At 38.9% G+C, this 19,177-nt stretch overlaps 1 protein-coding gene across 5 annotated transcripts in view; it reads left to right on the plus strand.

The window, feature by feature from the left end:
- Positions 1-260: 260 nt before the first annotated feature.
- atp11b (ATPase phospholipid transporting 11B) overlaps positions 261-19,177 on the plus strand; it is a 52,799-nt gene continuing 33,882 nt past the window's right edge. For 2 of the 5 annotated variants that reach the window (XR_004333371.1, XR_004333370.1), the window contains exons 1-14: positions 262-594; positions 6,515-6,631; positions 8,050-8,139; positions 8,889-8,969; positions 9,379-9,486; positions 11,016-11,144; positions 12,234-12,337; positions 13,126-13,173; positions 13,629-13,693; positions 14,129-14,210; positions 14,295-14,445; positions 15,674-15,871; positions 16,161-16,319; positions 16,779-16,966. Coding sequence is in view for 3 of the 5 variants with exons in the window: in XM_032525277.1 (XP_032381168.1) it covers positions 568-594; positions 6,515-6,631; positions 8,050-8,139; positions 8,889-8,969; positions 9,379-9,486; positions 11,016-11,144; positions 12,234-12,337; positions 13,126-13,173; positions 13,629-13,693; positions 14,129-14,210; positions 14,295-14,445; positions 15,674-15,871; positions 16,161-16,319; positions 16,779-16,966 (1,547 nt within the window). In the remaining 2 variants the exon portion in view is untranslated. Of the gene's footprint in view, positions 595-6,514; positions 6,632-8,049; positions 8,140-8,888; positions 8,970-9,378; positions 9,487-11,015; positions 11,145-12,233; positions 12,338-13,125; positions 13,174-13,628; positions 13,694-14,128; positions 14,211-14,294; positions 14,446-15,673; positions 15,872-16,160; positions 16,320-16,778; positions 16,967-19,177 lie in introns of all 5 variants that reach the window. The other 3 variants (XM_032525274.1, XM_032525276.1, XM_032525277.1) reach the window with 2 other exon arrangements.

A 19,177-nucleotide genomic window follows, 5' to 3' on the forward strand; every position in this document is an offset into this window, starting at 1 on the left:
GGCGATTTAGAAGTAGGCCTACATATTTCCATATTACAAAACCCATTTGCAGTTCAATTAATATAAAGTGAACTTTTGAGACTTTTGGGCATTTGCCTGCTTTTTCACGATTTAGTAATTCAGGCTTGTTTTTAGTTTCCATGCCTTCATTGTACTTAAAACTTAAATTATTAATTATACGTGGGGGTTATCCATCTAGCCACCAATGCAGACAGGCAGGGGGCGTTAGAGGCCGCTAGAGAGCAGCCAATGTCCGCACAGAGCTGTGTGCTGGAAGGGGGGAAACTATCGTGGCAGCAGAGCAGCAGAGATATAAGTGTAGCTCGCTGGGACTCCGTGGCCAGCCGTCTGTCACTTTTACCGCGGACCATTTGTCTGTCATTAACGAGAAATGGGAGAGGCAGGATTCATTTTTTTGCACAGTTGCACTGCATGAATGTGTCGCGTAATGCGACCGAGATGAGCTGCATTTGGGAGGAAATATTCATGGTTCGGGACGGTTTTGTTGGAGTAGCTTGTTGCTAGCTCTGTGCTGGCTAACGTTACTTCGTAACGCATTCGTTAAGGATGCTACGGTGGATACGACAGCAGCTGGTAAACCTGCTTTCCTGCATTTCTCATAACGCTACCAATTATAAGCTCACAACAGTACTTGCCTAATTTAATTCTTAGCTCACGGAAAGCTATATAAACTTTGTTTGGATAACATTTAGCAAGCTAACCTAGCTGTTTAGCTGTTGCCGATGTGTCCAAAACATTGTTGTGGGTTTCGCAGTAATGACAGTCAGCTGTAGCTAGGTAATGTTAGCTTTAGTTGATAACGGGTTACTAAGCTTGTGAAAACCTAAACATTAAATAGACTGGGTTTAAGTTTTAACTGTAGTTGTGAGTTGAGTTGATTTGAAGTTTGCTAACATTACAATTTTAACCACAGATTAATTGTTTGTTATAAAACGTAACTGAGACTTAAAGCTAGCTAACTGTAAGGTGGCTAACAATGTAAAACTTAGCTAAGTTTAACAGCGTAGCACTTGATCTAGCTAGCGTTAGCTAACTTTTAACGTTTGTTACCACACACCACATAGAAGCCCATTTCCGTCAATATAATAAAAACATCCCGTTAGTCATTTAGCTAGCTACGTTATTAATGAGATAGCTAGTAACGTTATCTCAAAATAATAAGATATTTCAAAGCAAAGACATTTCTCAAAGTAGTCAAAGAATCTCAAACTATCTCAAAACGAGTTAGTATGTCTTGGTATTTCAAAATATTGACTTGGTATCTTAAAATAATAATTATTTAATGACTTGGTATCTCACAATATTGAGAGAGCTATTTTAAAATAATGAAAAACTCATTAGACTTAGTATAGCCTATTTTGAGAAAGCTTCTCTTATTTTGAGAGAGTAATACTATTTTGAGATACTAAGTCCTTACTTTGAGAAAGTTGCTCATTATTTTTAAATAGTAAGTCTTCATTTTGAGAAGGTTTCCCATTATTATGGGTGGAAATGGGCTTCCATACAACTCGTAGTCGTAACTCATCTCATAGTGATTTATACATTTGTGTCAAGAGTGCCAAGGAACGAACTTTAACAGCTGGTTAGACATTAGTCTCAATTTACAAGCATACAGGATACCTTTGGAGTGTGTTTCTTTGTATAAATCTGCACTGGCTAAAATTGAATGGAATTGAAATCCTGGATTTGCTGTAATCACCTGTTGTTTGCCTAAATACATGGCTGTGGTGACCCCTTGATTAGTAAAGACATTAGTAGAGCAGTTAAACGACAAGAATGGTCTTTTACATCAAATGACTCCTGCCTTATTCTAATGTTACTATTACAGAGAGGGAGTTGTGGGACATAGTAGATAAATTGAGTTTTTATTTATGCTGGAGAAGGAATACATTTTTTTCCCCAAACTCTGTTTATTAGCATTTTTTTTAAGAACATTGATTTTCAGTGCACTTGTCATTTGTATATAGGACAAAAAATAGTACTAAGTAAAAGAAAAGAAAAAGCACCACTTTATACAATAAACCTCTTGAATCTTGAACTGACATAATGGTTAAATGGTACGATGATCTATGATAGTTCTGTGGTAATTTCTGTTTGCCAAAGTTTGATTGAGTTGTGGTGTGTGAGCATGTTTCATGCCCATGTTTCTTCTTAAGAGAATGAATGAGTAAGTGCATGTTATGAGATTAGTTAGACATTGGTCAAACTGTTGATGTTACCACAGCTAGTGAGTTTAATCAATGTCGAGGTGTTTCTGAGCTCCTATGTCTTAGTCCCTGAGTTACAGTGACTGTTGCGTAGCTGCAAGTTTGTCAATCTGTACAAACAAGTTTTATTCCAACTTTTAGAGGTTAATGTTGGCCTTAAAAAAGAACACCACAGAGAGTTATACTACATAAAATGGGTAGCCCCCTCCTTATTTGAAATAGTTCCTTTTATTTGACCCATCCCATTTAGTGACCTGCGTAGTTAATTAAAAGTGTAATTAAAAGGCAACAGGCCTAATGAAAAAGTTTGTCGGGGGGCATTTGTCTGACCTTTATATCAGCTGGAAGGTATTGCACTGATGTTTAGTCCCTCACATATTCCTTATCGGTTTCTCTCTGCTGGTCCACATTAAGGAGAAGGTGGCAGGGCTTTTACTGTCAGTTTTCTTCCATCAGCAGTGCTGACATCATGCTAGTGATGCATTTACAATCATAAAAAGACCTACCATAATTACAGTGTAAGCAATTGTATCAACTGGGATAACCCTTTGACATCCTGTTCTGCAGGATTGTTATTGGTATAAGGTAGCATATATCACACATTTTCCAACTGAACTTAAAAAGCTGGAGTGTCCACACTGGCCATAACCTAAAAGAAAATAGCAGGCTTCTTCTTGTTTCTTTTCTGGCAGTAGGCTATAACAATAAAAATAAATAATACTATTTTAATGTGGCTTTCTTGTAAACTATCTCTGCAGTTATTTTGTATTTTGTCCCCTGACTCTCGTTCCCCCATCAATGTGTAGGCCAACAGGTAATTACTCGCTGCATATAGCCAACAAGTCCTATCATAGCTTGGGGGAATCATTGCCCTGAACAATGGCTGGGAGACAGACAAATGAATCACAACCAAGGCGACGCACTGAGTTGTATCATGGACTAAGAGACATTAAATCAAATGCCTAATCAGAGATGGAAAGAGGGAGTCACATAAAGAACAAGTGAGAGAAAGATCTGCAACACAAAGAGGAAGAGAGAGAGAGCAATAGACTGTATGTAGTCTGATGTGGTAGGTAGTGCTTTTGACTGTTACTGATGACAACAGCTCACAGCATGACCACAAGCATGCTAAAAAGATATCATGTGGCACGAAATGATTAACCTGAACATGACTTTCAGATGATAAAGAGCTTAACAATTGCATCAATGGTAGCGACGTGGGCATGTCTATTTTCTTGACAAGAAAATACAAAAGTCACAGCCTGCATTGGATTAACAGTAGAGACCATAGTACTCAAAAATCAGTTTTAATATTTAGACTTGTTAGTTGCTGTAGTGCAGCAGAGGCCTACCTTTTGAAGCTAAATGCAACATACTTAATTTGCAATTGTCCTTTTATTGGCATTATACACAGGTATGGCTCATTTGCTTGCCATAACTGAGGTATTGTAATAAAGAGGAGCATAAAGCTCAGACAGTTGATTCAATATAGGCTTTAACACAGGGACAATAAATGGTCTTGAATCTTGATTTTAAAACAGCCATGGCATTACCCGCCTTATAAAATTGACATCTAACACTTAGTTTTATTACAAAGATAATCCTGGTGTGAGATTGCTCAAAGTCTACATTGCTATGATTACTTGGGGTAGATATCACATGTTACCATTGCTGTAATAGACAAGATTGATGTGTGTGTGTGTGTGTGTGTGTGTGTGTGTGTGTGTGTGTGTGTGTGTGTGTGTGTGTGTGTGTGTGTGTGTGTGTGTGTGTGTGTGTGTGTGTGTGTGTGTGTGTGTGTGTGTGTGTGTGTGTGTGTGTGTGTGTGCGCTCACAACACAAGCCATCTTTGATTGAATATTAAGACACAGCATAACATTACCTCACTCACATCTGTTTGAGTACTTGTTGGGATTCTTTAACATGTATTAGATAAATGTAGCTGTATCAGACATAATTCTGTTGGATCACCTTAACTATGCATCTTTGCTCGTGGTAATAGAGACCAGTGCCAAAGTAGCATAGGTGGTGCTGGCCAATAGAAACATTCTGTCATATCAGCCAACTCTGGTTTTGTTCCGTAGATCTATAAACTTTGAATGACCTTGGATGTAATCAGTCTTCAGTATGTTCACTTGCAAGTCAAACAAGTTGGATCAGAACCTCTTTAAATAGTAAGACCTTTTCAGTGTGAACAGCCATACATTAAAGCATAGACAACCATTACTATTTCATGCTAAAGCTGCATTTCACAGGGCCACATCTGCTTCACACGGCTGCTTCGTATGAACTCACCTAGCAGTTAAGTTAACCTAAGCTACTGTGTATGTGACTATATTAATGATTAAGCAATTCAAGTGACAGTTGAAGGATGTGGTGGTGTGCTAGAATCTCTGACTCCTCACACTGTCTGAAAAACTGGGCGGAGATAGGGAATAAGGAAATGATTAAGTAATATGTTTACCTTAACGCCCTAAAGCAAAAATTACTGCAGGGATGTAAGAGCTTGTTGATCAATGCCAGTGGCTGAACAATTAATTAGATGTCAGGAGTTTTTGCTCATGCAACTCACTTCCTGGCCCATCAGGGTTTGCATAACTGGTTCATATAGGTTGATTTAAAATCATGTGTTATTAATGTACTATTAAATGTAATCAGTGTTAACAAACAGTGGTGCTATTGTGCAGGTTTCTGTTTCCTACAGCAGTAAACTTTGGTTTTTGAGGGCAACTCTTTACTATTACTACAGTACTGTAGTCATAGTTCAGCAATAACCTCCAGCTAGGCCTAATATTCTTTCATTTGATATGCTGGATGTTGCTTTAAAAGATTTTTGAATGGTTTACATACTGTTGACCTTCCCACTAAAATGTTACGTTATGTTACGTTCAAAGGCATTCTTTGAGCTGACTTTTTCCACAAATAGTTTTCTGTCTTCATAACTTCTTATTAAATGGTAATAATTATTTAGGCTATTATTTAACACATGTAAGGCTGCTATTTAACACTGCAGGGACTGAGAAGTCTTAACCAGGGCTCATTCATTAACTCATCCTTTGTGAAAACTTAGGGGATTCACAGTGAGTTGTGAAATGCTGCTGTTTACCAGGACACTAATTAGACTGGTGAGATTATAGTAGGTATATGTGCTTTGAAATCCAACTCTCCTGCTGAGTCTCTGTGTTGTTAACCTTGGTGAGGTATTGGAGGTGTGCTAGTCACAAACGCCTGTAAGAGCCTGTTACACCTTCTCCAGTAACAGCAGACTGTGGCTATTTGTATTTCTGTTTGTATAATTCCTCCCTACAATATTTAAAACTGATCCTCTGATCAAATACAGCAGCATATGTCCATATCTGGTTTATTAGACCTGTTTTTATTGAAGATTAGCACCGCCAATGAAGCTACAAATACAGTAAGAGGAAAAGACAAGACTTTCTTACTATATGATATTATTTTATTGATCCAAGTAAAAAAAAAAGTGATATTGATCGTTCAGTCTCAGTGTTAGGTGTGGTTCATTTATTTAAATAAACAATAAGAAAGCAGCAGCAGCAGCAGATGGAGAAAGGCAGAATAGTTTACATGTGTCCCTGAACAGAGGTGAATCTGTGTTGGAGTGAGTGGCTTGAATCGGATACATTCCTCTGCGTGTGCGTGTGTGTTAGACCTACGTCATTAAACATTTGCAAATTATTGTAAGCACTTGCGTTAACCTTCTTAGAATAACAGTTGGGTTGAGTGTGACACACAAGACAGCAACACAAAATGAAGTCTGCTGAGAAATGGATGAATAATAGCCAACATGAGCTGATAATATAAATAACTTTCTAATTTGAATCAGTACTTAGGACGTTAAAATATTTTGCATTTTTGACGTTTATAGCCATAACCAACTACTTTCTTACCTAAATGTCACATTTATTGCTGGGCTTAAAAAATGCTTCTTATATAAATTGTCTTGCTTTCATATATATGTTTTAACCAGCTAGACATCTTATCTAACTCAGGATATATAGCACCTTTTAATGAGATAAACAATAAATACAGGAACAAATTCACATATAAGAAAAAAGAAGCTGAATGAGGTGAGTGCAGAATGTGCAAAAAGAAAAAAGTGAACTAGAGTTGTTTCTATCAATTGTGCAGATAAACCGTGAGATGGCTACTAAAATGTACTAAGGGTTGTTACGTAAGTAACTTTTTTTCTCTCCTTTTTCCACATTTCCATCTGTCCCTTTTTCTGCCTCTCCCTCTCTCTCCTTGTATATTCTCCCTTCCCTCAGGGCTTTGACCCCCCTCATCAGAGTGACACCAGGACGGTTTATGTTGCAAACCGTTTCCCCGACCATGGCCACTACATACCGCAACGCTTTGCTGACAACAGAATCATCTCTTCCAAGGTACCAAACAAGGTTTAGTCCATTCTGAGAATTGTCCCCACAACAGTCCACTGCGTGTAGCCTATGTGTGAGCCCATCTCCACCGCATCCATCTGTGAGGCTGTCAGCTTTGTGTCTGCCTGGTATGCTCTGCTTGTAGGACGGCCGATTTAACCGCCAGTCCTTAGAGATGTTGTTGCATGTGTCACGTAGCTCTCTGCTGAGAGCGCCAACCAGCAAAAAGCCACACAGCTTTCAAAAGTTAGCGTTGGCTGCTTTTCCCTTGCCATGATTGCTCTACTACCAGCCTTTGTTACGTACCGTGTGGTGCTTGTGAGCGTGCAACTGAGAAGGCAGTGTTGCTGTCAAATCTGTCCCTGGGAAAAGTAATGTTACGCCAAATTGAAAAAGGAACTACGTTTTGTTACCTGAAAAACAAAACGTTTTTAAACCTTTTTAAACCTTTTTACCTGAAAAAGTAGTTACGTTACTGTAACGCGTTACTAACGGTTTACACACAACACTGGACAGCAACCATGGCTGAAGGAAAGAAAACTGAAAAAGAGACTTCTTGCAGCTCGACCAGTGTTAAAAAATGTATCTGGAGCTCTGAGTGTAGTCTGGTGGGATCGAGATAAGCATGATTTGTTGATAACAGGATCTCAGACAAAAAAGTTTTCTTTTGGTGAGGGGATTAGTAGGTCAATTGGAAGAATAGCAGGACATAAGGATAATACTCCAAAGAGGCCGCTGCTTTCCACCAGCATGGATGACGGCTATTGATTAGGCACTTGGTTAAATGATTGACAGTAGGGTTAAGTCACCTTGGTCAGAATTAAAAAGATTTTACATCATGCATTTAAGAGACATAAACTGCTCAAGTAAGATTATTCTTGGTGGAGCTTTTAATTAACATGATAAACTTTACATTAGAATGTTGAAAGCAAAAAAAACACCTTTCTTCTATCAGCTGTTCTTTGTAGACCTTGCACAGGAAGTGATGAATTGATGTGTAAGAGTGAACCGCAGTCTGGAGAGCGGGTTTCCAGCACTCCTTACCGCTTACCAAAATACTTTTATGTCAAAATCCCAATTTACAAATGCCATGCTACATACTCATTTTATTTGAAGTCTATGTTTTTGTCAGCTATGCAGTAACAGGATAAGTATGACAATATGACAAGCTAGGTTTTTGTGTCTGATATACTAAATACTTCTTTAATCATTGTTTACTTAATGTGCCTCTATAGTATTCTCATAAAAAGGCTAGTTTTACATGCCTTGTGTATTTGTTTGTATACATTTTATTTGCTTTTAATGCAAAGCTATCTTGCATTCATGGGGGTTTCAAATATGACCTTTTGAAAACCACAGATACCCTGCTTAATAATCTTTTCTTAGTTTTTGTCCTAAATGTTGTTTTTTTCTTTCTCTTTCAGTACACAATTTGGAATTTTGTCCCTAAGAATCTGTTTGAGCAGTTCAGAAGGATAGCCAACTTCTATTTTCTTGTTATCTTCCTTGTACAGGTAATGCACACACACAATTCTTTGCAGGTGCATGTTCTCTCAGATAGTGACGAGTCAAGTGCGACCTCAGTTTTCCTAAATACAAGTGTGTGTGTTTGTGAGTCAGTGACTCATCCACTTCTAGGGACCAGTATAGAGACATGTCTGCTTCTGTATTAAAAAATACACCCACACATTCAATAATACGTGTGTCTTTACAGCCATCCCAAGGCGTTAGGCCTTCACTATGCATCAGTCAACCTCTGCTAACGTAGGATATATTCAGCCTTCTCCAAATGTATTTAGGCCTATGTAGGGAAGCCAGTGCAATCAACGTGACTCTGTCTAACAAGGCTCTCTTTTCAACTGTCCAATAACAGCAAAACTGCCTAAAAATATGTTAATTAATGAATGAATTAACAAACATAGTACATCAAGGTAGAATACTTTTTTAAACATTTGCCAATAATGATACTTTTGGTTTTCATATTTTGTATTGCCGAAGTATTTAGTAAAATATGTGTAACAGTTTCTTAACAAATGGCTCTTTTTCACGTGAGCTTGGTAAAGCTGAGGTGTGGGTGTGTGTGTGATTCTAAACTAGAAGTTAACCTCTGAGGGAAGTTATGTGTTTCCTGTTTAACACATCAGCCACTACTTCTCTGTTGTCTTCCTAGTGCGCTTACCAAGTCTCTGGTATCATATTCTTTCTGCTGCACTTCCAATGTATTGAAATCTCTGCAAACTCGTCTCTGTACTTGTCTTTCCAGTTAATGATAGACACCCCAACTTCCCCAGTCACCAGTGGCCTGCCTCTCTTTTTTGTGATCACAGTGACTGCCATAAAACAGGTGAGAACACAAGCACATAATGGCTTCCTCTTTGTTGGGCTGAAAATGGGGAACTGTCATACATGCAATATTATTATAGTTTGATTAATTGTTTGAATGGGAGACTTCAGATATCCAACTTGTATTCAGTTGAAATTAAAGTGATTTAGGAAAAGCTGAACCATTCCTCTACATGCTTAAAGTCACAATGTTAAATTTATGTAAATGTGGATTCAGGAGGCTTCTTTTTTTCTCTAATCAGTGATGAACTTGGAACTGATATTAAAAGTGTGTTTTTTGAAATAGCTTAAACACCTATTGGGCTCTTTAGTTAGTCACTGACTAGTTGTGCCAGAACCACGTCATCACTGTTGATCAAAAATGCTAAATTGCTGTATGTGATTGCTTATTGAATGAATTCCTTCATAAGGGCTACGAGGATTGGCTTAGACACAAAGCGGACAACGAGGTGAATGGAGCTCCAGTGTTTGTGGTTCGCAGTGGAAGTCTGGTGCAGACAAGATCCAAGAACATCAGGGTAAGACGGCAAAAACAACACTCTAGGGGAACCTATACCAGTTATTCAAGTTCAAAGCTTAGTCCATGTTTAAGAACAGGGCAGAAGTACCTAAAAATAGCTTTTACGCAGCTCATAGTCAACAGCCATAAATAACTTCTGCGTGGGTGTTAAATCCTTGGTGCTACTGGTGTGTCTGTAGAGCTAGTCTGTGTAATAGGTAATATAAGATGTCAATGAAAAGAACTTCTGTCCATGTTACAATTGCAAGAATCTGTTGCGTTCCTAGTGTCCAACACAATTATGAGGGAACATTTTCTGTGAATGTTGCATTTGTTGCAGTACACAAATCTCTAGAAGTGCCACTGTTTCATGTCCATACATAGTCCATATTTGACTGGTTAGCATTATTTGTAATTTTTCTAACTATAAGAAGTACCCAATTCTTGAGCTATTTGCATATTTACAGCCAACAGTTATCATGAATGGGTCTTGCTGTTATCTTTCCTGTTATTGACGAGGTGTCTGCTGATCTTGAGAGGCTTCTCAGACATTGTAACAAGTGTGTCCGGAGCCAAAGCTTGCAACCTAAATAACGGTTGTCCTTTAGTCAGTCTGTAGTCCGGCTCAACGGATGTACACTGCTGGTAGGGCTGCATGATTATCGTCAAAATTATTATTTCACAATTAGTTTGATCAATATTGAGATCACAATTATTTATTATGATTATTAGTTGATTTGAACTAAAACTAATTTTATTGTCACATAGGCTATTTACAACTGCTTTCACATCCATATTGTGCATCTATATTGTGCTACAGATCTTCTAGTCCAGGAGTAAAAATCATATCTCTGTATTTTTTGGCTGAATGGCAATACACAATATATATAGTTCCTCTAAATTGTGTTTTTATTTTTTTTAATTATTTTTTATACAAAATGGACTAAATTTTCAGTTCAAGGTCAAAGCCACTTTTTGCAAGCCATTTTGAAATTTTGCTGTTTTCATGAATACAAATGTTGATCCGATCCAGGAGTTCTGTGATCAGTTGCACCCTTACTTGAGAGGGATGGGAAATTATATTGCAAGCCATTATATCATTGTTTCATTATTAAAATATTTGGTATAGTTACATACAAAATGAATTGCTCCAAATATAGGCAGTTTAAAACAACCGTTATATCAATTTCGGCAACCAAAAGCTGATGGCTGGTTGGCAAGCCGGCAACCACTTTTAAAAGTTAGCATTGAGCCCTGATACTGTTTACACCGCCCCTTGTCAACAGAAGTGAGTTTATTTTCTGCTAACCCATACTGTACATATCTGCTCTGTAAATCATTTCTTCTGAAAACCAAATTAGAAATCTCTATATTTTATATTTTTTTGGTAAATAACGTTCTTTTCTTAACACTAAGTTGAGAAACTGTGTTTCCACTTTGGTCTTGTACAAAATTATTAGAACTAAAACATAAAAAAATATATATAAAAACTCAGACCAAGAATAAGTTTGCTTGCGTCTCTGTGCGTTTTTCTGCCTGTCCATCCAGGTGGGGGACATTGTTCGTGTGGCTAAAGATGAGACGTTCCCAGCTGACCTGGCGTTGCTGTCGTCAGATCGTGGAGATGGCACCTGCCACATCACCACAGCCAGCCTCGATGGAGAGACCAACCTTAAGGTGTGCGTGCGTGCGTGCGTGCGTGCCACTTTACATAGCGACATATTCAGGGTTTCAAAACCGCAACCTCCAAAAGCCAACTAATGCCAGCCTGTGTGTGTTGATCTCTTGGAATAAGTCTTCAAGTGGCTTGGATATGATAATACAACAATCTTAATTTTCTATTTAGAAAGTCTTCTGCTCACCACTCTTAACTCTCACAGTCTTGCCAAAGGCTTTGTTGCTTAATTGCCTCACTAATGAGATGTTGCTGCTTCTGTTAGTTTAATTATACAGTATGGTGTGTTTTTAGTGTTGACCTAGAAATGGGTTTGAACAATCTTTGCACTTTTTAATATGTATATAAATTGCTGTCAGCTGCAGCTTTTTGTGCGCTGTGCTTTATAGTACAGTAATACTGCAGAAGCACATTCATATTCTTTCTCTTTAGGAGTGCCTAAACCCAGCCTGCCAAAAATACTGTAGCAACAGTAATATTGAACCGGGTTTATTTGACCAAATATATACAGTATGACAAGTTTGGCAAAGAGAGCTCAGCTGTTTTGTTCAGGGTCAGAATAAGTTGGGTGTTTGAGGTTTAGACAACAGTGGTCCCAAATGGAGTCGACACAGGGATGCATTCAAAGATGTGAAGTGAAGGTAACAATGTCAGCTATTCAAGGCGGCTGATGAACATGCTGCATTTTCCCACTGCACCATGTTACTCTCATAGGAGAACAGATTTAGAAGTAGATGCACTGCAGTGCTGCTCTCCCGTGTGTTACTCAAACATTTGCTCAAAACATCATTTTTGCATGCGTGGGTTTGCTTGAATAGGTGATTACTGTGGAGATAGACCTCTCATTCACCCTACTCTGACACTCTCCCTCCTTCATTTGGTCAGGATAACAGTTGAATTGCTGCCTCCTCCCCTGCAGAGCAGCTGCAACTGAACAGTTGAACCAGTTGTTTTCTGAATAAAAAGTGTTTTGTTTTAACTGTAGATCTGTTCTTTAGTGTGATAAACTGTAACGTAAATTTGTCCAATTTTAAACATTGTGTCCCATTCATTAGCTCTAAACTGTGTTTGTGTCTTGCGTATGTATCTAGACTCACTACTCTGTGGCCGAGACAGCAGTGTGTCAGTCGGTGTCCCAACTGGAGTCCCTGCAGGCTGTGGTGGAGTGTCAACAACCAGAAGCCGACCTGTACAGGTAGTTAGCACTTGTGTGTACACACTCCTTTAGGATGAGTGCGTGGCCGACCTGTACAGGTAGTTAGCACTTGTGTGTACACACTCCTTTAGGATGAGCGCATGGCCGACCTGTACAGGTAGGTAGCACTTGTTTATACACACTCCTTTAGGATGAGTGCGTGGCCGACCTGTACAGGTAGTTAGCACTTGTTTATACACACTCCTTTAGGATGAGAGCATGAGACGTCCAGTGTGAAGTCAAGTTTATTTTGGTGTAAACAGGTGTAAACTCAATGTGCTTGTATATACCAAGCATGTACAGTAAGCAAATTATACTTCTGGGAAACATATTGTAGAAAAAAGATTCTGCCTTTGAATCCTTATATAGGAAAACGTTTGTGCTTATTATTTTATTCTAGATTTTTCTTTTTAATTATAACTAACTAAATAACTATGGTTTTTCACTCACTTTATTTTCTGGGATTCCCAAAGACCCCTAAAAGTCTCCAGAACCCGCTTTAAAAGCCATGTACTGTATATAAACAACCACTCTTCCTCTTGTCGGTCTCAGCTGGGTACTTCAGGATCGATCAGTTTATATTTAGATCTGGCAGTTTGTTTTCGGTGGCAGTTTTCTCCATTCACTTTTCTTGGTCGCTGTTGCTCTCTATGATGAAATGATATTATGTTATTAAAATGCATGTAAGTCCTCAGATTTCTCCCAGTAGCCTGGTTTCCTGTGTGCATGTGAACGTAGTTACTGTCTCTCTCACACCACTCAACTAAAATGCCTTTGGTGTTTTCCAGGTTTGTCGGTCGGATTACGGTGACTCAGCATGGAGAGGAGATAGTCAGGTGAGACCAGATTTGTCCAGCTGCTTTGGCTATTAAATTAAATTTGTAATTATATGTGTTCTGGATAAGCTGAAGGCACTGCTAAACAGACACCCCGGTGATATGGATACAGGGCCTTCTAATTTGTGTACTGCTACCAAGGTTACACCATCAGACAAATAAAATGGGACAGTAGTTGAGGGTAAAACATGACAGCACATCTGTGTGAGCCATAGTTGTTCATGTAATGTCCTTTTAGCAGAGGATTACAAAATGTCACAAAATGACCTACACACCGGCCTAAAGAGACTAAACTATCCCAGATATGTTATCATCAGTGGGTTACTATGCCACCATAAGACCAAAATAGGCAGCAAAAATCAAATGATTAATTGCATATGCAGAAGATGTATGTTCCTCTTTGACTGTTGCATCTTTCTCTATATTTATGTTGTTTTTATTTGCTTTTATGTCAGACCGCTGGGTCCAGAAAATTTGCTGCTGCGAGGAGCCAGGTTGAAAAATACCAAAGAGATTTTTGGTGAGTCATTTAAGGTAAAATAAAAAAAAAAAGGTCCTGCAAAAGCAAGACCTCCACCTGAGAGGGGAGCAGCCAGAGGGGTAACTTATTTTATACAATGGAAAGTTGAGAGGGACAAACACAGGCTTAAGAACAGGTTGCTTCTGAAATGATTCCAGTGGATGTTGGAAGCATGATAGAGAGGTGACACAGCCAGCCGCAGCTGGGATACAGACAACCCAAGCTCAGTTGACAGTATGGGTAGGACAGGCCAATTATTATCATTTGCCTGAGGTTTGATTATGTCAACCGAAGACTTTTATAGCACTAGTTGGTCTGTTTATATTGTTTTGGGTGTGTTATGTTCTCATGACTTCATGTGCAATTCATCAGTAGTATAATGGTCTAATAACCCATAATCTGGATGTAATACTTTAACCGACTGTGCTGTTGCAGGTGTGGCTGTTTACACAGGAATGGAGTCCAAGATGGCCCTCAACTATAAGTGCAAATCCCAGAAACGCTCTGCAGTAGAGAAGTGAGCATTTTCCGTGTAAGCAAAATATTCCTGTTTTCAGATAATAATTTAACACACAACTTTAAAAATATCTTCCCGTGTTAGGTCCATGAACACCTTCCTAATCATCTACCTGGGCATCTTGCTGTTTGAGGCCGTCCTCAGCACTATCTTGAAGTATGCCTGGGAAGTTGAGAAAAACTGGAAAGAGCCTTTCTACAACCAAAAGACTGAACAAGAGAGAAACAGCAGTCCGGTAAGTCTTCTTCTTCTTTGCATTAGGCATCAGAATGTATTCTTATTGATTTTCCTTTCGTAAGTGGTGCAGGCTATCAGCCCCAGAGATAAGAGATTTTAGTCGACATTCCACTTCTGTCTCGCATTCTTTCTTTTTTTCCTTTTTAATTCCCACACCAAATAATAATGGGCTTTTTTTCTCTACTGCCAATATAAGGTAATAGAGAGAGTTTAGTGAAGAACAACGGTGAGCCCACACTTGAAACCACATACACACACAGAGTCGTAGAAGGATTCTGGAAGGGCGGTATTAGTGTCTTTAGATTTTGTGACAAGGCTTAAGAGAGGAAATGCCTTTAATGGGGACAGTCTGCTGGCCTATCTGCCTACCTGCCAACACCAATCAGTCAGAGAGAACAGTAGCCTTTATGTATTGAGATGGGGGGGGCGGCTCGGCCTGGTTCGGCCTCGTTACAGTGTTTACCCTTTACCAATGACTGCATGTCTCCACATAAGAGCTATATACTTTCCCCAGGGAATCTACCTGTTCTTCAAAAGTGGTTTTTAAATGTGAGGCCTAAAGATTACAATAGTCAAGTCCAAAAAAAAGAGAAATTGATTTGTTTTATTCTGTTAGAGCTCATTCCAGGTATAACATGTCATATAGGTGTCCTTTGTAGGGCTGCTGATACTCTCTCAGTCTGGGGTCTTTGTCACTCTTCTTTCCTGTCACATGATGTCATTAACCCCATAATGGGAATAAAATCTTTTGCAACCTTAATCTTTTCCTCCGTTTGACAAAATGACGTTGCATTACAACGTTGCCAAGTGCATTTCTGTATTTTCATATCTGATGGAACATGGCCAATTTTAGCTGAGATTAAATACAAAAAACATTTGCAAAATTGTTTGCAATCATTTGCAAAATTTGTATGTTAAAAAAGTTATTTTAAACTGATCAGATGACAACATTTTTACTTTTAAAGGTTTTGAGGATTTTTTAGGTCTTTTACAAACTTCCTATATTTTTCTTTTTTGTACCCATCATCCTCCTCAGTTGTTTTTCTGTTTTTCACCCACTCTCTATCTTGCATGCAACTTCAATTCAAACTGTTTCAATTTGTTCCCCTAAAGTTTAGGTAACATTGGCTTATCTTGCTTTTTGTTTCACTCTTATCCTTATTGTGTTGCCCTCCTCTTGTGTCCGATCTCCGATCTTTATTAAATTTACTCTGATCCTTCATTAGATCTTGAAGTTCATCTCAGACTTCTTGGCGTTTTTGGTCCTCTACAACTTCATCATCCCCATCTCACTCTACGTTACTGTGGAGATGCAAAAGTTTCTGGGCTCCTTTTTCATTGGCTGGGACTTGGACCTTTACCACGAGGAGAGCGACCAGAAAGCTCAGGTCAACACCTCTGACCTCAATGAGGAGCTGGGCCAGGTATGGAATGGAAGTGCAGGAGCGCATGCAAAGAGCAAGAGATTCATATAACTTACACATAAGTCACTACATCAGTACATACATCACTCACATACACATTTGCCTGAAAAAAGTTTTCCTGTCAGATATTATGTAGTGTGTGTTTTATAATGTACATTGTATTGCAATAAATATGTCTATTTTGGATATAGCAAGAATATGAAAGTGAACTTGATCTCTTCCCTCACATTTACTACTCAACTACATAATACTCAACTTATGTGTGCATCTTTGTGTTTCTGTTACTTAGGTGGAGTATGTGTTCACAGATAAGACGGGTACGCTGACAGAAAATGAGATGCTGTTTCGTGAGTGTTCAATTAACGGAACCAAGTACCGCGAAGTCAACGGTAAACTGGTACCAGAAGGAATGACTGACGATTCACCTGATGGTTCCATGCCTCACCTGGTAACTCATATCATATTCTCTCTATCTATCTATATATATATATATATATATATATACATATATATATATACATATACAAACACATATATATACATACATACACACACGCACACTGTAGTTCTCACTGCTGACATAAAATATGACTTAATTAACTTAGGTACTGCTTTTTGCTATTCATGTAATCCTTGAACTAATGCATTTGTGCTATGAAGTTGAAATGTGAAAATACTTATTGTGATCATTGTGATTGCACAGCTAATTGATACGATTTATTTTAGGTAACAGCATATGCACAAAATGTGCAAACATACAATGTACACTTTACCCACATCAACCGGATTCTGTGGCGCTGAATCACATCTGACCTATTTTTACAATGACATACAGTGTGTCACTCTACAGAATAAGAATTGATGGTGTCTCTTCCTCTCTCATCCCTCCTGATGTCTCTCCATCCAGATCGGTGAGGAATTATTATTTCTTAAGGCAGTGTCATTGTGTCACACGGTTCATATCAGCTACGACCAGCCAGACTGCCTGGTTGGAGGAGGAGACCCATTTTCCCATGCAAACGGTTTCTCTTCCAATCACATGGAATACTATGCCTCTTCACCGGACGAGAAAGCTTTAGTAGAGGCCACAAAGAGGTAAGGTTACATTAAAAGTTCTTCAACAGACTTCTCTTATTTAAATTTAGTACATAGGTATCTACCAACCATCACCTCTTAATCCCATTTAACACGTGCCTCACACAATACAGGAAATTAGAAGCAGCTATATTCTTTTGGTTGTAGTATTGGCATTTTGTACTGTTAGGCCACTGTGTCTGGACAACTTTCTAGGGGTGGGACAGATTTTCTTTGATGTGGGAGATTTTGGACATAACTCTGTTGTTTAATAATCCTGCATTAACAGTCACTGTTATTTTTCTGACAAGTAAGTAGTCGGTCATAGGTGAGGTTGAGAACAGGAAATTGCCCCCATCTTCATGTGAATTGTGGCAATATGCAGTACTTTCCTAAGAGAGGTGTGTGTGTGTGCGTGTGTGTGTGCGCGTGTGTAAAGTTCTTGCAAAATGATGCAAGGAAACAAAACACCAGAAAGCACTGTATGTATAATGTATACGCCATTTCTTGACCATTGCACCAATATAAATCCTTGCTGTTGACATGTTTTATTCTACTTGCTGTACTACCTCACTGTTTCAGCTGCTAAGCGACATTGAAATATTTGGAGGATGTGGAGGTTAAATAGAATGGGGCACTTACTTTCTTGTTCAATTTATTGTCACAGAAATATAGAGCAGGCAACAATGTAATGTCCAGGGAGTGGTAGAAAACCCTCAAGCAGGTCAGTGGGGAAGATGGCTCAGAAGGGGAAAAAACATTAATTGAAAGTGACCATGTGCTACTATACTGTTTGATAAAAGGGGAAGCTACAACACTTCTCTAGTTCTACAAGAAAAGAATTGTAAACTGACGATTAGGAATTGTGGCTATGTAGCGCTCCTCTGAATTGTCAGACTGGGTTGTTTTACAAACATTCAGGCTTCATGGTGCATGGAGTTATCTTTAATGTAGTTTTCATACCATCAACTTGATTTAGTCTTGCTGTGAAGGGCTGCACCCCTGACCCAGTGTCTAAATGCTCCATTGAGCCACGGACAGTATATCTGTATTGATTTGAACCAAAAGGAGACAGTTGGAACTAAAACCTCAATAATCACTTGTGAATATATATCCTATTTAATGTTACAACACAATTTAATTGGAATGTGACACCATTGGTCAGATTACATAAAACATGTTGCGCTACGTATTTTGGCACTGTATTCTGGTGTTAAAAAAATGTCTGATTTGCTTCGTAGTGAAATGAAAGTGTTTAGTCACTTCACAACAAGGAGGTCCATTTTATCACCTTGTTTAGAGTCTTGGTCATGTATTTGTTCACCTGCATTTCTGTAAGATGTTCCACCTTTTTCCACACAGAAAAAACACGTCATAAACTGTAAGTCCCTCCATGACCCTTATGAAGATTAATAACTGATTGAGGAGGCTATCGTTTTTGTTGTGGCGCAACAGCACAAGCTGTGCTCCTCCCACTGTTTGCTATTTTCCTGACCTTGAAATTTGCTTTGCTTGTACAGATAGGAGTAGAAGTACAAACTGAAAAAAATCAGGCCGTGCAAAGTGAGTAGTGTGTATTTTGGTAGACACTGGGTCTCAGACGTTGCACTGAAAATAGACGTCTCCGAACCTAGTTTAAACTAAATGCTTGGAGCAAATGTGCAGCAATTACATAATAATGCTTAAAATGTAAAAGATATATGTTTATGTAAATGTAAAAGATCAAGTTGGAGAGAGGTGTTAACTTGAGAGCCGGGGGAGTAGAGATCACCCAGGAGGAGGGCAAGGGACAGAGAGGGGGGTGTATTGGGGTTGGAGGTGAGACAGCAGTTGGTTTGATATGGGCGAAGAGCAGGAGCATCAAATTTGTTTAAGAACCGATTAAGTTTGTTGGCCTTGCCCAAGCTGCCTTCATTTACTCCTTCATTACTGCCTCCTTTACTTCTCCTTGGACTCCCTGATCTTCACCTTCAAGTACCCCTGAATGGCCCTCACCTCCTCCTTATTCCTGTCTCTGAAAGCTCTCGTCTTTGCATGCAGGATTTTCTTGATGTCCTTTGTTACCCACGGTTTGCTGTTTGGGTAACACTGAACAGTCTTTGCTGGGACAGTGCAGTCCACAAAGAAGTTTATGTAGTCTGAGATACACTCGGTCAACCCATCTATGTCCTGTCCATCTGGCTCACAGAGTGCGTCCCAGTCTATCAACTCAAAACATCCCTGAAGTGTCTC

This window comes from Etheostoma spectabile, chromosome 9, assembly GCF_008692095.1.
Source record: "Etheostoma spectabile isolate EspeVRDwgs_2016 chromosome 9, UIUC_Espe_1.0, whole genome shotgun sequence".
Taxonomy (NCBI): Eukaryota; Metazoa; Chordata; class Actinopteri; order Perciformes; family Percidae; genus Etheostoma; species Etheostoma spectabile.